At 40.4% G+C, this 15,526-nt stretch overlaps 1 protein-coding gene across 2 annotated transcripts; it reads right to left on the bottom strand.

Annotated features, from left to right (window-relative positions):
* Positions 1-30: 30 nt before the first annotated feature.
* Positions 31-10,495, bottom strand: LOC127234097 (uncharacterized protein C6orf62 homolog). Of its 2 annotated transcripts, none has more exons than XM_051200838.1 (5): positions 10,344-10,495; positions 7,563-7,739; positions 6,743-6,865; positions 2,823-2,957; positions 31-1,407 (listed from the first exon to the last, which is right to left on the bottom strand). In XM_051200838.1, the coding sequence occupies exons 1-5, from the start codon at positions 10,383-10,385 to the stop codon at positions 1,282-1,284; spliced, it is 603 nt and encodes a 200-aa protein (XP_051056795.1). In that variant the 5' UTR covers positions 10,386-10,495; the 3' UTR covers positions 31-1,281. The 2 variants fall into 2 exon arrangements, with proteins under 2 accessions (XP_051056795.1, XP_051056788.1); XM_051200831.1 differs by lacking the exon at positions 10,344-10,495 and adding an exon at positions 9,018-10,326.
* Between the last annotated feature and the right edge of the window lie 5,031 nt (positions 10,496-15,526).

Below are 15,526 nucleotides of genomic sequence, written 5' to 3' on the forward strand. Positions count from 1 at the left end.
GATGTGGGATAAAAAAGTTATCACTGCAAATTTTGTATATTCACCTGAATAGTCAGGAAGCTTTCACCTATTTTATTTAGGTTTCATTTTTTTTTCCAAATTCCAACCAGAAGCTAAATACAAATGGAAACCAGTAAGCACTAGTTTTTACTCCAATGGAGTAGGATCATTCCCATTTACTCCAATAAAAGTATGCAACCCTTAAGCAAAGCTTTTCTTCATTTAAAAGAAAAAAAAAAACCAAAAAACAAAAAAGTAAAAATAAAAAAGCTATACAGTAGTCTTTCTGTATGTTCATTGCACAATTGAGTTCTGCTTTCAGAACTCTTGACACTCTGGTTAATTTTACAATGTAAGATCCCCACTTTTAATATTTTTTTTTCTATTCCAAACACTCAACTTCTTCAGGATGGTGTAGAAACCAGTATTTCTGCAAAATTCACTGGATTTTTTTATTTGTAATTAAATTTTCTAACACCAAAAACAAAACAAAACCAAAAAAAGTCCTCTACTTATGATGGTTTTGCAGCTATGAATGTTCCTGTTTTATAGCTGCATTTAGCCACGCCAGACTCCAGATCTGCTTTAATGTGTATAAATGCATCTGCACACAGCAGAGTACTCTATAACAGCAACTCGGGGAAAGAGATCTGGGAAAAAATACATGTACTAATGAGTACCAAGAAAATAAACATGGCCCAGTGCACATGAGGCAGAAATACCTCAATGAGATGCTTTTTTCATTAAGATTTCTTTCCCATGGTTGTAATTTTTTTTTTAAACAACCATTCTGGCCATTAGAATGAATCTGACAGTGCTCTGGAACAACGGTGATTATAGCAAAGCTATTAACTTTTTGTGTTATTTATACCTGTTACATTCACTCTCACCCTCAATACTGATGACAGATGTCAGAGGCAAAAACCAGCACAAACATGAAGACCACAACACTGAGCATCACCTGTGCTTTCAGATACATTAAGCATTTCAGTGTACAATAGTCCTTCCTTCACATTTTAGTAAGATGCTGATGCAGTGCAGCAACCTGCAAAGCATCTTCCTTCACACAGTCCGTGCAGAAGACATCTAATTTTTTTTTTTTAAAGTTCTGTGATACAAATGATTAAAATAAATCCAGGATGAACAAGTTTCAAAATGCATAGTGTTCTGTGCATGAGTCCATTTTCTTTAAACTCTGAAAGGAAAGTGGTAAGAAAATAAGAAAAGAAAATCGCTGCTGCATTCTCTGGTCTTCTCCATTTTGCTGGTCAATGCTCTTATTTACTCTGGCATATAAGGACGGAGGTGATCCTCTATGGTGCCAACTGCCCAGTGGGTGAGCTGTTCCTGTGGCAGGTAAAGGCAGATGCTGCATAACTTGAAGATGGTGGCTTTGTTTTTTGGAGTCTAGAAGAAAGTGAATTTTTAATAATTTTAATAGTTTTAAAAATTGTCAGCCCCTCACAATTTAAGGCCTATGGCACACTAATAAAGCATCCAAAGCAAGAGATATGTGGTTTCCTATCCAGGCAGGATATGAGAGGAAATAAGAGATGTTTGAAATAAATGCAGAGAATTTATGCATATTTAAGATAAAAATACTAGGGAAGTCACTAGAACTGTCCTGTGCCCTGACCTCCAGCCCTGGAACCAGTTCCAACAAAGAATACACAACAGGGAATCAAGATCTAGGTTTCCTGTCTGCTCTCAAATTGGAAGTGTGCAGATCTGTTTCTAAATAACCAACTTGGTGTTTTTTAACTTGATTTATTCCCAAATTTACTTAAAGCTGCTTTATTCCCCCCCCAACTCTATTCTTGATGATAGCACTGAAACTCCGTTTTGAAATCAAGATTTCAAACCCTTTAAGACTTTGAGAATGCATTAACTTGTTAATGCAATCTTTTCTATACAGTAGATACTGAGAGGTTGAACAGGATTCGAAATATGTTTTCAGTACCATTATCTGAATCACAGGACTTAAACATGCTAGACTGAGTTTCATTTAAAACATAACAAAACATGAGGCTGGTATGGTGGGGCCTAACACTCAGGAGTCAAGAGTCAGGCAGATCTCTGAGTTACTTGAAGGCTTATGTACAGAGACCATGTCTCAAAAACAGTAAAGATTTAAAATGTCACAAAACCCAAGTCACAATAACTTTATGCGAATGCTTTGTGCAATTTAACACCAGGCAGAAACACATTCTCTGAAGCCAAGATCTACTCAGGACATCTACTCACCCTAGGGGAGACCTGTGCCCAAGATTTGTGGCACATAGCCTCTTTAGATGTCTGAGTTCTCTATCTTAGGTATTTCTTGCTTGTTGACAAGTAACAGCCCTAGATAGCCCTCCCATTTTTCAGCCTGAATTTGTACTGCGGAATGCCTATTGAAACTTTTTTTTATGAATACCTGGATGGCTGCTCAAGTGAGAAATAGTTCTTATATATTTTTTTTAAGATTCACATTTAAAAGGTCTGCTAGCCCCTCAGAAGATAGGTTAGTCAGTGAAGTGCAGAAGGATCTGAGTGGTATGCATAGTTCTCATGAGGCAGATCCAGAAGAACCACCAGGGCTTGGACACTGACTGAGGAGCCACACCCACATGTAGACATACATACCTGCACACTTGTACCTCTCTCCTCCCACATGCAAGTACTTTTATTTAAAATACATATTTTGATCAGCTAGAAGTGAACAAGAACTTGGAAAGCTTGCTCTGCAGTAAGTGCTCATAAGGCACAAAGTCTGGGAACTTCTCTGGAGGGTCTTAAGACAGATTTCTTAATTTCAAATTTGTTCCCCCAAAATTCCTTACCTGCAAATGCTGTCTGTCAATGAAGAGAAACACTGACTGGTTAGGATTGTTGACAACAATTCCTGTCTTGTCCTTGCGGCTCAGTACATGCAGAAACTGTTTCTCATAGTCACCGTGATGAAATTCAAATTTGGCCTAATTACAAAATACAAACATTTTATGTAGTTACATCGCACTACCCTGATCCCACATGAATGTTTGTGCTGACCAATATGGAAACAAGAGACACACATGGGTATTTAATTTAAATTATGTACAACATAAAACTCAGTTTATTTAAAGAAAATCAAACTAAAATAAATGTCCTTGCCAGACATATTAAGTAGCACCATGCCCATAATCCTAGCAGTCATGAGACTGAGGCAGAAGAGAATTAATCTGTCTCAAAACAACACACACACCCTTCTCTCTCACTTCAGTTAACATCAGTCCCATTTCAAATGCCCAAATCGCATCCAGCTTGATCTCTTGAAAGACAGGACATGTCCTTCATTATAAAAATTTCTACTAATAACACTCCAACATAATTTTGTGATTTTTTTTTTTTTAAATGCTTTTTGAAACTTCAGCTCCCTTGACATATGTTAAGGCTCTAACCCACTGCACGGGACAGTTAATGAGGAAATGCAAACTTAATGCACCTAATGAAATGCAAAGCCCTCAATGTGCAACATAGGACCACTTCTACAAATGGGCTTTCTGAAAAAACAAATTGTTATAGAAGACAAAAACAAAGTTACTATTACAGAAGTCAACTTTATCCTTCCACATGTCTATGGGAGCAAATATAGGGCAAAAAGACCAGGCTTAAAACAGAATTCAAGAAACCTTTAACATCTTTTAGATAATTCAGAATTATAAATTGTTATAGTTCATTGTCTTTGAGCAATTTCTGCTACTAAGAACTATAGGCAATATTAGCCTGTAAAATCATGAGTGGCTGCTATTTAGGTTTTACTATCAATTGTATTAACATCTCCACCCCTGCACTAGGGTACTGAGTAAAGAATCCAGTGCCTCGTAAAGGCAGGGCTCTTTGAATCATACTATTATTCATCTCTCCCTTTCTCTAGGTGACACTAGAGATGAGCCTAGGCTTAGAGTACATGGTGAGTACTCTGTCCATTAAGCCATGACTGCAACTCTCAAGAGCTTTTGGTGTAAATCTAGCAATCAGGGCCAGTGTGGTAGAACACCTTTAACCCCATCACCAATTCAGGAGGCAAAAGCATGCAGATTTCTGAGTTCCAGGTGAGTCACGTTTACATAGTAAGACCCTGTTCTCAACCAAAAAAAAACAAAAACCCAAGCAAACAAAAAAATCCAATACAAACAGACAGTAATAGAAACAAAAAGCAGTCTGAGATTCACCATATAGTTCCATAGCCTTTTAATGATATCCTACTGAATTTCTTCTTGGGGAAGGAATGTTCCACAACAAACAAAACTGGCATAAAGAAGATATAAAGTAATTCTCTTAAGTAATAAAAATACTCTAGTTCCTCCAAGCACCTCACCGTACTAAGCATGATAAAGACACATTAATAGCCATTACTTCTTACTAAATACCACTATATATGTACTCAGATATAGAAGCTTCAAATTTTTGGGTTTTAGTCTGAGTTAAAAATTTTTCTTTTGCATTTATATTTAAGCGTTCTCAATTCCTACATTTTTAAAAATAACTTTTATTTTCCATGCATTGGTGTATTAAATATGTCTGTGTGAAGGTGTCAGATCCACTGGAATGAGTTACAGCCAGCTGTGAACTGCCATGTAGGTGCTGGGAATTGAACCTGGGTCCCCTAGAAGAACACCCAGTGCTCTTAAGGGCTGAGCCATTTCTCTAGTCCCCCTACTTTTTTTTAATGAGAGAAGTAGAGTTAGTTTACTAAGACTATTTCCAAGGAAGGAGTGGGCCACAGCTGGTAAAGTCAGCAGCTCCATGGCCTCATTCATTCAGGATACAGAACAAACCAACTATTTATCTTCAATATCCCAGACTGAAAATATGTGAGAAAAATAAAACCCTGTTAGTACTGGACTCCCCACCCCTCATTATTTCCAAAACAGTATGTGTAACACTATTTATGTGGCTCTTCATCAAGTGTTATAAGCAAGCTAGAGATGATCCACAGTATACAGAAATTTATATGCAAATACTATGCTGCCTCACATACAGTGAACATAGGCAGAAGTTTTGGAGCCAATCCCCACAAGATATGTAACATACAGATGCCTGTTTTAAATTACTTAAGGGAATAAAATTAGTCACATTACTAGCTTATTTTACTGCAGGTGAGCTTATAAAATTAGCAAAGTTATTACATGTATATCATAATTAATCATGAATGTTCAAGGAACCTATAATTAGTTCAAGGAACTTTTCATAGTAGGCAGTGAGTCATGAGTATAAGCTTTGTTTACTTTGACCTTACTTTCACTTTGTCTTTTGTATATGGCTGTTTTGCCTACATGTATGTCCATGTACCATGTATATGCCTGGTTCCCTTGGAGGCCAGAAGAAATCATTGGATTCCCTGGCATTCCTCTCTTTTAACTGTCTCATTTCTTTTTCTGCAAAGGAGGTTCACACATACCTAGTTATCAATAGTATTTAGGTTAAATGTGTATATAAAATATTTAGGAAAAGAAAGACTGATACACTGGCTTTTAATAACCTTTAGACATGATTTCAAATAATAGTACTTGAACCAAGTACCATTTTCTAGCACAGTGGCTCTCAACTTTGCTAATAATTCAACCCCTTTAATACAGTTCCTCATGTTGTGGTGACCCAACTGTGATTTTGCTACTATAATGAATTGTAATGTAAATATCTGACATGCAGGATATCTTATATGTGACCTGTGGGTGTCATAACCCACAGGCTGAGAATTGCTGCACTAGCATATCCATGTCTGTTAGGTATTAGCTATTAAAAATAATTATTATTTTACCAATACTTAATCTATGGATTTTTTTTAAGAACTTACTCTAACATCCATCTAGAAAAATAGTAATTTATTTAAGCTACTTAAATTTTATTACCACTGGGCAGGGTACTCAATAGCCTGTATCACATACAAAAGCAACAGAAAGACAAAATCCTAATGGGTAAGAAAATTTTTGTTATGGCAATTTTCATATCATAGCTATCCAAACTTTAGTTCTCATGATTAATTAAAATAGGGTCAGATACATCATTATTTTTCTAATTTAAAAAAATGGGGATATGGATATAGAAAGCTAAATGTATATGAAACACTGATATTTATCTATATCCATTAGATCTACAACTAATCTTAACTGGCGTTTTAGTGGATTTCGTTCTTCTTTCTTGTGTTTAAAATGCACTATGAACAAAACTAGGAACAATGCATAGATAAATGGCCTCCCCCTTTGGTTTTTTGAGACAGGGTTTTTCTGTGTTTCCTGGAACTTTATCTGTAGACCAGGCTGGCTTTGAACTCACAGAGATCTACCACCACTGCCCAAAATGGCAGTTATAAATCAGCCAAGAAGATTGGAGTTGTAGCTCTGTAGACTGGGTACCTCAGATACATGGATGCATGAAGCCTGGGTTCTATATCCAGCTACATAAACAAAGCATGGAACCAGGGGGATCAGGATGTTCAAGGTCATCCTGGGTACACAGGCAATTTGAGGTCAGTCTAGGCAACATGAGACTTTGTCAGAGGGAGAAAAAAATTCTGCAAGATGTTAGTTAATACAAGTCAATTAAAAACCAAAGGTATTAAGAGATTCTATAAATTCTGTCCTTCTCAAAGGATATATTTAAAAAGGCAGGAAAGATTTATGAAATAACTATTGGAAGCATATTCCCAACAATTTTCAAGTTAAACCCTACTACAGATGTTGTCTCTAAAGTGCTCACTACTTTATTTAGAATAAAATACCTGAACAGGCCTAAAAGGTTCATCAGATTCCTTCCACCTAGAAAACAGGAGACAAACAATTTTCTCAATATCATTCCGAGGCCAAAGAATGAAATCCATCTCCTGAGTACAGCCAATCACATCCTAGGAAAAAAAAAAAACCATAACAAAGGATTTTTTTTTTAAGTTTTAAAGGAGCAAAGTGGTATGACAGAAGGTACAAGTACAGGGTTTGACTATAGAATCATTGTCTCAGTGTAAAAGGCCGCTACAAAGCCAATGTTATTAATGCCCAAGCCTTTATTTCCACCTTTCAAAACCAACCAATGTATTTGGCAAAAATGTCCCCAAATTTCTAGGAACCACTCTAATTACATAAAATAGTTTAATGTGCTATTATTAGACAGCTACTTTTCTGCATTCTTGTTCCCAGCATCATATTCAACATATTTGTTTCCCAAGGCCAAAGTACTTCTTCCAGACCAGGCTTCCTCTGCTTTAACTAATTTTAGGTTACACACCAGATTAACATCAATGTAATGCAGTTTTGATGGTTGGAAGTAATATATTTTAACAAATTTCTCATTACAAGGGAGCATGATGTTAGTTCTCCCCTCAAAAAGAGAAATCCAACAAATAGTATATTATTCACAGCAATCACAAACATCATTATTCCATCTAAGCAAAGTGGCCCATGCTTTTACTGGAAGCAAATTAAAAAATTACATTCACTACACAGCTGATGTCTCTAAGCACAAAGATGGCTACCCACTTTCAGGGGGAAACTGGAAACTTTAATTCACACAAACTTATTTCCAAAGTCAAGACTTCCAGATCTTACCCTTCTCATAGACTGGTATCGAGGAGCATGGAGCTGTACCACATCCTTCTGTAGAAGCTCTATAGAACTTTCCAAGGAATAGCTGGAATCTCGCACACCTTTCAGAATATTTTCTTCATAATTATTTGTCATGACTGGTATAACCTCAGACACTTCAAAAAGTGCTGACTTTTTCTTCTAAAAGAAAAAAAATTCAGTGATATATACAGTGCTGATATAAATTCACTTAACTGGTTTTACAGGCAACTAAATGAAAACACTAGTTTAAAACACAAAGTATTCAAACAAATTAACTATTTTATCCCTGAAAATGGTATCAAGTTTAATTGCCTTTTTTGAATATTATCTGACTACAATTATCAATGTTTAAAAGGGGGAAATGTACAGTAAATTGTGTTTCCAAATTAGTTAAAATCAAGTGCTCATTACCAATCTAACTTATAAAACTGCATACACAAAGCATATGTAATAACACTATATGGTGGCCTTTGGGGCATCCTATGAATTATGTACAAAGATCTACCTAGTCTCTCGACATTTAAGAGCTTGTATTCAGAGCACCTACACAGCAATACCTTCAACTAATCTTATCAAATTTGGCATCAACATGTTAAAAAACAAGCACACACACACACACACAAAAAAAAAAAAAAACAGAAAAATGTGAAAATGATTCATCCTCAGAATACTTTAACACAAAATACTCTGGAATCACTCTGCAACTCTTAACAGCTTAAGTTTCTTAAATACAAAAATACTTAAGATTGGGGTAATAACCGTGGAAACTCCAAAATACTAAACAGGTATCACACTAAGATTTCTGACTACAAGCAGACCACAGTCAAAGTTGCACTTCCTTTATTCATAACCCAATCTTATGTCAAAAGCTGTTGATGATGAATGCCCATTTTGAATTGCAAAAAAAAAAAAAGAAAAAAAAAATTGGCTTTCAGACATTCTCATCTGATAGTTAACTGTGAAACTGGATCTGTCTCTCTCACACACAAAGTCCTCTTAGGTCATTTTTAATTTAAAAAAAGTAGCAATTCTAGACAAAAATTTTCCATTTAAATGGATTGTTTCATTAACTATATCATAAATGAAACCATTAAAAACTGAACAAGCTAAATTTACCATATAACATTTGATCCTGATAGAACACTTATGACATCCCACTTCTAACTTTACAAAGTTCCCTCTTTTGTTCCACATTAAAGTTTTACAGTTATTCAGTCCCATATCAACTAAAGCTGAATTCTGAACTAAATATTTCAAAGTCAATTAATATAGAAAAGCCCTCCATTTTCTGCAAGGATTCAATTCACAGAATCACCCCTAAGGGCAAAAAAGCAAAGTCCAAAGTAGTCTTTCTCCATATACTCTTAAACCTAATATTCACAAAACAAATATGCACTTACAAAAATCACTGTGCTAATTGTTAAAAACTTAAATTACCTTCTCCTTGAACACAAAGGCAATATACATCTTGAAGTCAAACTGGTCAGCTAGAGATTCTTTTTTCTTTCTAAGCTGAGCACGTAGTCTGTTCAGAGCTTGTTTCTTCCGGGAGTTTGGGTCCCCCATTTTGAAATACAGGTGGTACTAAAGCCTTTGGAAATTGTCACTAAACTATGGGCACTTTTCTTTAAGACTCAAGTACAACAGAAACAAGTCATTTTTTTTTCCTGCTAATATGATTGAATAGCTAAAATCACAACTGTAACCCCCCAAACTGCACCTTCTGGCAATATTAGCAGACTGTCATACCACAGGGTCAAGAAACAAAAGTTGCTGTCCAGTCATGTTTGGACAATAATGTTTGGGGGGAAGAGATGGGGAAGGGGAAGGCGAGGAAGGAAAGAAAGAGGAGAAAAAACTTCGAACTAACTTTCTGAAAAACACATTTGGCTAAACTGCCAAAATAAAATGCTTTGAGGGGAAAATGAAAAACCTATCATCAGGATTTAGGTGTGCAATAAAACACAGCTGACACCAGTCCAATCCATCCGGATTTCCCCCTTTTTAAAGGGATTAAGGAAAAAGGGAAAATTGTGATGTTGCTTCCCAAATATAGGGAAAAAAAAAAAAACAAAAACAAAAAAGAAAAAACTGAAAACCACCAAAACAGGGTAGGTGAATGAAACTGAAATCCCCAGTTGGATTTTACCCAGCCAAATCCATGGCTGTAGTACCTGATTAATTCTTAGTTATTTCAGATTTCACTACTGCTATGTACTGTCAGTGCTTTGCTATTGATTACACTTGGTGGTGAGCAAAGAGAAAAGTGCAAAATCAGCAGAGAAAGGGGAGAGGTACAGGGTTTCCCTGCAATCAACTACAGTGTATACCGGGGGCGGACAGCTGTTGCCCAAAGGAGCCATGAGAAAAAACAGCGGAGTCATTACCAACTTCCCCATCACCCACGTTTTCACCCTCAGGCGGCTGCGAACGCTGCTGCCAAGGAGAACCATGATGGCAAAGGGAAAGGGGGGATCTATTAAACGATATTAATAGTTACTCCGGCTCTGTGATTAGCCCTGATTAATGCCCGGAATCTAAGCACCCTCAGCCCTGAGGTGGGTTCTACATGCCCCGGGGAGCCCTCTGTATAAATTTGACCCCGTTCAGGTTCGGGATGGTGGGGGGTTCGATTATCTTCGTGTGAGCATGGCTGAGGCAAAGGTGGCGGGTTCTCCCACGTCCCAGGCCGGGCCCGGGGATCACCTGCCTTCGACCCCCAGTTCCCACCCCCACCCCTCGCCTTCAGCGGCAGCGACTCACTCGCACCACGGGAGACACTGGATCACTCGGGTTCTCACTCATTTCACCGTGGAAACAATTCCCGCCCGGGTAGAGAAGGCGGAAAGAGAGTTAAGTGGGAAGGGATCAGTTGGGAGGGAAAAGAAGAAAATAATCGTGTTAATAAGAATTACTTCTTAAAAAGGAAGCCCACCCTCCCAACCCGAAAAAAAAAAATTAAGAAAAAAGAAAAAAAAAAAAAGGAATGAAGTTCCCGGGGTTGTGGATTCGCTTTTCCCGTTCAACAGCCCATGTTTCCCGAATGGGGGCGGCTGGGTGGCTTCCCAAGGGGGCAGAGGCCGGGATCGAGGTGGCAGGGGCGGGGTCCCCGCGGAGAGGAGAGCGGGACTCGTAGGCCGACCGTCGGAGGGCCGTCTAGCCGCAGCCTGCGGGCGGAGCGGCGGCTGCGGAGGAGGAGGCGGCGGCGGCGGCGGGGGCGCTGCTCGTGGCACGGGCGGGAGCCATGTCAAGAGAACACGACGGGCCGACGGAGCCCCTCCATGCCCGCTGCGCTGCGCTCTGTGGCCGGGCCGCGCGCACTGCTGCCGCCGCTCAGCCCCCACCTGGGCCCCATAGTCGGGCTCGGCGCCCCGGGCGAGGACAGAGGGAAGGACGCGGCGGCGCGGGGGGGGGACGGCGAGGAAGGAGGAGAGCGAGCGTGCGGGAGGGAGGGCCGGGGGAGGGAGGGGAGCCCTGCGCTACGGCCTGTCCGCGGAGAGAGCACGGCAAAGTTGTCTCAGGTCAAGCGTCGGCTCCCGAGGCCTACTTCGCCCAACAGTCCGGGTCAGGAAAATAGTCCGAGAGAGCCCCGAGGAGTGGGGGTCAAAAAAGCCGACGCGGAGGAGGGCGAGCGTCCGCGGGGCCACAGACTCGTTTCCCCCCGCACCGGAGTGGCTGCAGAAGCGGCGCCTGCCTCGGGAACCTCCCGGGTCCGGGGCTGAGTCGCGTTTGAGGGAAAGAAACAAGAACAAACAACTTAAAATGGCAGCACGGCCGCTGCGTCACCCGCCCCTCAGCGGCACCGCCCCGAGCGCTCTGCGCCTGCGCGTAGTCGGGGCGCTACCACGTGCACCAATGAAGGGGGACACAGGGGAGGAAGTGTGAAGGTTTTCACAATCATGAAGATAGAGAGCCGACGGTCAGTAAGATATGGCATGTATAACTGCTTTTCAATCGTGCGTGGCTTTGAAAAGAAGGCTCCCGTGTAATAGCTCTTTCCTTAAGGAGATTTGAGAACGCGTACTCCCCTCTTCCTCAAGATGGAGAATCCTAAGGCGTGGAAAGGGGCTCCCGCTACTCCCTCCGCCCCTCGGTCAGGCTGTCCCAGTCTCCGGCGTTGGCCTCTGCCCCGCCTCCTTTGCGTCATAAAAGCACGCCCCTACGCCCTTCATGACGAAGCACTCGGGTCGTGTCGCTGGCTCCTCCTTCGCGCTCTGTTGGTCAGCGTTGGTTGGACTTGGAGCCTGAGTTCCTCCAGAGTTGTGACTCTTAACTTGCCTGGTGTGGTCCGGGCTCCTCAGGGGCCCGAAGTACCTGTTCACAGGGGCCTTAGGCCGTCGGAAAGCACAGATACTTACATTAGGATTCCTAACAGCAAAATTACAGTTATGAAATAGCAACGGAAATGATTTTACGGTTGGGGGCCACCAAACATAAGGAATCTAATTAGCATTAGGAAAGTTGAGAACCAGTGCTCTAGAGGATCCCAAGAGCCAAAGCCTAGGAAGTGGGTGGGAAAATGGGCTTTGAAAGGGGCAGGGTGAGGAAAAAACCCGGTAGCGCTTTGGAAGATTACGGGATGCTGTTAGGTTCACTGTATTTTTCTTGGGAGTTGCAACAACGGACAATCCATTTCGAGTGCCTGGAATGGAACTTGCTTACAGCCCAGCGAGTCTCGAGTTAAGGTAGCGCAGACTTTAAATGAGGTCAGAGACGTCCTGTATGGGCTGCTGCTGGGATCGGAGACACAGCTGAACTTGACATGCGATTCTCCATCCTGGTGAGAACAGGGATCCCCGAGGACCCCAGACAGACCTACACCCCATTCTTCTGGCTTTCTGTCCTCAACAGTAAAGAGAACACCGGAAGGTTTACCGCTGAATCACGCCGTCCTTGACCCCAAAGAGTGCTGACTCGGTTTCTGGGAGCTATTGTGTGATAAAACTTACGTAATTAACCAGCGAGGAGTCGATACTCCACGTGGAGCAAAGCCTGTGTCCTCCATTTCTGGCTTACTCGGATGAAGATTTAGAGGTCTAGTGTACTAAATAGCTGCTTTTCACTTCGTGAAATCAGGATGTACTAGTTATAATTACCCTTTATCCATAAGCCCAAGAAATTACTAGGGCCCATTCTTCAGTTGTTCAAACCAAGGATGAGATTCCTGGTCTTCCCAGATTATTCCTGACCTTAAAAAATTAAATTTGAGTCGGCCATAGTGGCTGTAATGCCAGCACTCAGGAGGATTGCTGCAAACTCAAGGTCTTTCTCCTTCAAAAATTCAAGGCCAGCCTAGAGAACCATATAAAAACTGTCTCCACCACCTCCACCACAACCAAACCAAATCAGTGTGGTGGCACAGGTTCCAGAGCTGCGGAAGCTGACACAAGGGGATTGTTACAAGGTCAAGGTCAGCCTAGTTTATATAACATGTTCTAGGACTATATAGTTCTAGGACTATATAGTAGGATCCAATTTTTAAGAAATGACTGGGGAATGGCTCCGTGGGTAAAGACACATGCTGCGAAACCCTGCTTGAGTTAGATCCCAGGTCCCACACAGAGGTCTTATGACCTCCGCATACCAACCATGAGTATACACATTACACACAATAAATAATTTTCAATTAAAAAATATACATGTGATAAAGCTTAAAATAATCCTTTGCTGATTTATCCTCACATCCACATAACTGAAAAGCTCACATGAGTAAAATTATTTCAGAGTTAATGATATTAGCAAGAATATATACACATCATTTTCATGGGAGAATTTAAAGACCTTTATAGAAATGAACACATGCTATCCTTAATCTCTTTAATACATATATTCTAATGGCATTTAGTATTTTTGCAGAGTAGAGTAACTGTCATAGTCTCACTGAAAGAAGACCTGGTACCCATTTGTTAGTTGCCTTTAATCCCAGCACTAGGAAGACAGGGACAGGTGGATCTCTGTGAGTTTGAGGCCAACCTGGTCTACGGTCTACAGAGTTCCAGGACAGGCTCCAAGGCAATATGGAGAAACCCTGTCTCAGAAAAAAAAAAAAAAAAAAAAAAAAAAGTCTATTCAGAGATTTGACTATTTAAAATTTCTTATTGAAGTATAGGAATACATTGTAATTTTTTTTCTTTTGGTGATATCCTTAATGGTAAAAAAGTCAAATTTATTATTTTTTCTTGTGTTTGTACTTTGGTGTCATATCTAAAAACAATGAAGAGTTTTTATGGTGCTATAATAATTATGGGCAGCGAGAGCCAGCTGGGTGCTGTGATAGGTACCTGAGACAGAAGGATCACATAGAGCCCAGAGTTTGAGGCAAGTGAGGTCAATATAGAGTCCCTGTATCAAAACCAAGATGAAGAGATGTTAACGAAAATGTCAGTTTTTAGTTTCAGTAGTGAAGGTAACTATCTACAAGCTGAACAAATCCTACATTTTGTGCTGTGCAACTTGGCCAGCTCTTAGTGAAATGAGCCACAAAATAGAAGTAATGAGCCCCAAAGGGGGAAAGCTGTTCCAGTTCAATTTTCTCTGAAACTTGGAAAGGCAGTTAAATAGAAAGAGTGATCAAGGGAAATGAAAAGATATTAAATCTCTGACCATAATGCTCTCCAGGAAAATTAAAAGGCTGAGAACTCAAAATTTTCTGGGGAAGCTGGAAAGATGGCTTAGCAAGTAGAGTACTTGCTGTACAAGGACTTGAGTTCAAATCCCCATCATGTGAGCATGGCTGAGTGTGCCCATAACCCTAGCACTGTGATGGTCTCAAACAGTATTGCTGGGGCTTGCTGTACTCCAGCCAAGCTCCAGATAAATACTGTCTCAAGGAAATATGGCAGAGATTGACAGAGCAGGACATCCAGTGGCCTCCCTGAAGCACCTGACACATTTGCAACCTTACATATACCCCCAACACACACGTAAGTACGTAAGATTTGGTAGGGATGGTGCAAGCCTGTATTTTCATCACTGGAGAAGTAAAGACAGGAGGCTGAGGAGTTCAGGGTCATCTTCAGCTTCATCATGAATTTGATGAGAGAGACAAATGAAATAAAACTAAAAAAAAAAAAAAAAAAAAAAAAAAAAACCAAAGACTTAGATTCTCCAACTATGGAAAAAAGTACACTTTATCATGTTAGAAATCACATATGTTTAGTTAGGATGTTTTAACCAACAGGATTGGCAAAGCCAAAATGGTGGCATCTTGATTAAAAATAACTGTTTAACCAGGTAGTGGTGGTGCATGCCTTTAAACCTAGCACTCAGGAGGTAGAAGCAGGTGGATCTCTATGAGTTCAAGACCAGCCTGGTCTACAGAGTGAGTTCCAAAATAGGTACGAATGTCAGAGAAACCGTGTCTTGAAAAAACAAAGGAAACAAAGAAGAAAACATCTGTTTAATTTTTTGTAGATAAGATGGCACACTATTTCTCTATACAAAGGTGGTAAAACTGACATGACAAGCAAAAAAATATGCTGATTTTTTTTTTTGTTTTGTTTTTGAAACAGTCTTGGGGCTAGAGAGATGCCTTATCTGGCCTGTCCCTGCACAGTGGCTCACAATAATCTTTAACTCCAGTTAAAGAGGATTCAACACCTTTTCTAGTGTCTGGTCATATACATGCATTAGGCAATCATTCACATACTTTTGTGTACACATAAAGGTATGTTTGGTCACATCCTCAGAGCTTTCATTTATAACAGCAATTACACTGTGAAATTTCCTTGGTGGAAATGCAGTCACCAGGGTGAAGGGTATTCACACACACACTGGAATGTATATGTCAAGCTGTTCTGTCTAACATCCATGAAGTCCCAGCCAAATGTCAGGCATTTGTGAGCAGGAGTCCAGCCTCCACCGTCACATACCCCAACCCTACCTTGGATGCTGTGGGGATTAGAGCTGAGCTGTCTCCTCCACAGTTTGCCCAATTCACAGCTTTG

The sequence above is a fragment of the Phodopus roborovskii genome, unplaced genomic scaffold (assembly GCF_943737965.1).
Source record: "Phodopus roborovskii unplaced genomic scaffold, PHOROB, whole genome shotgun sequence".
NCBI classification, from domain to species: domain Eukaryota; kingdom Metazoa; phylum Chordata; class Mammalia; order Rodentia; family Cricetidae; genus Phodopus; species Phodopus roborovskii.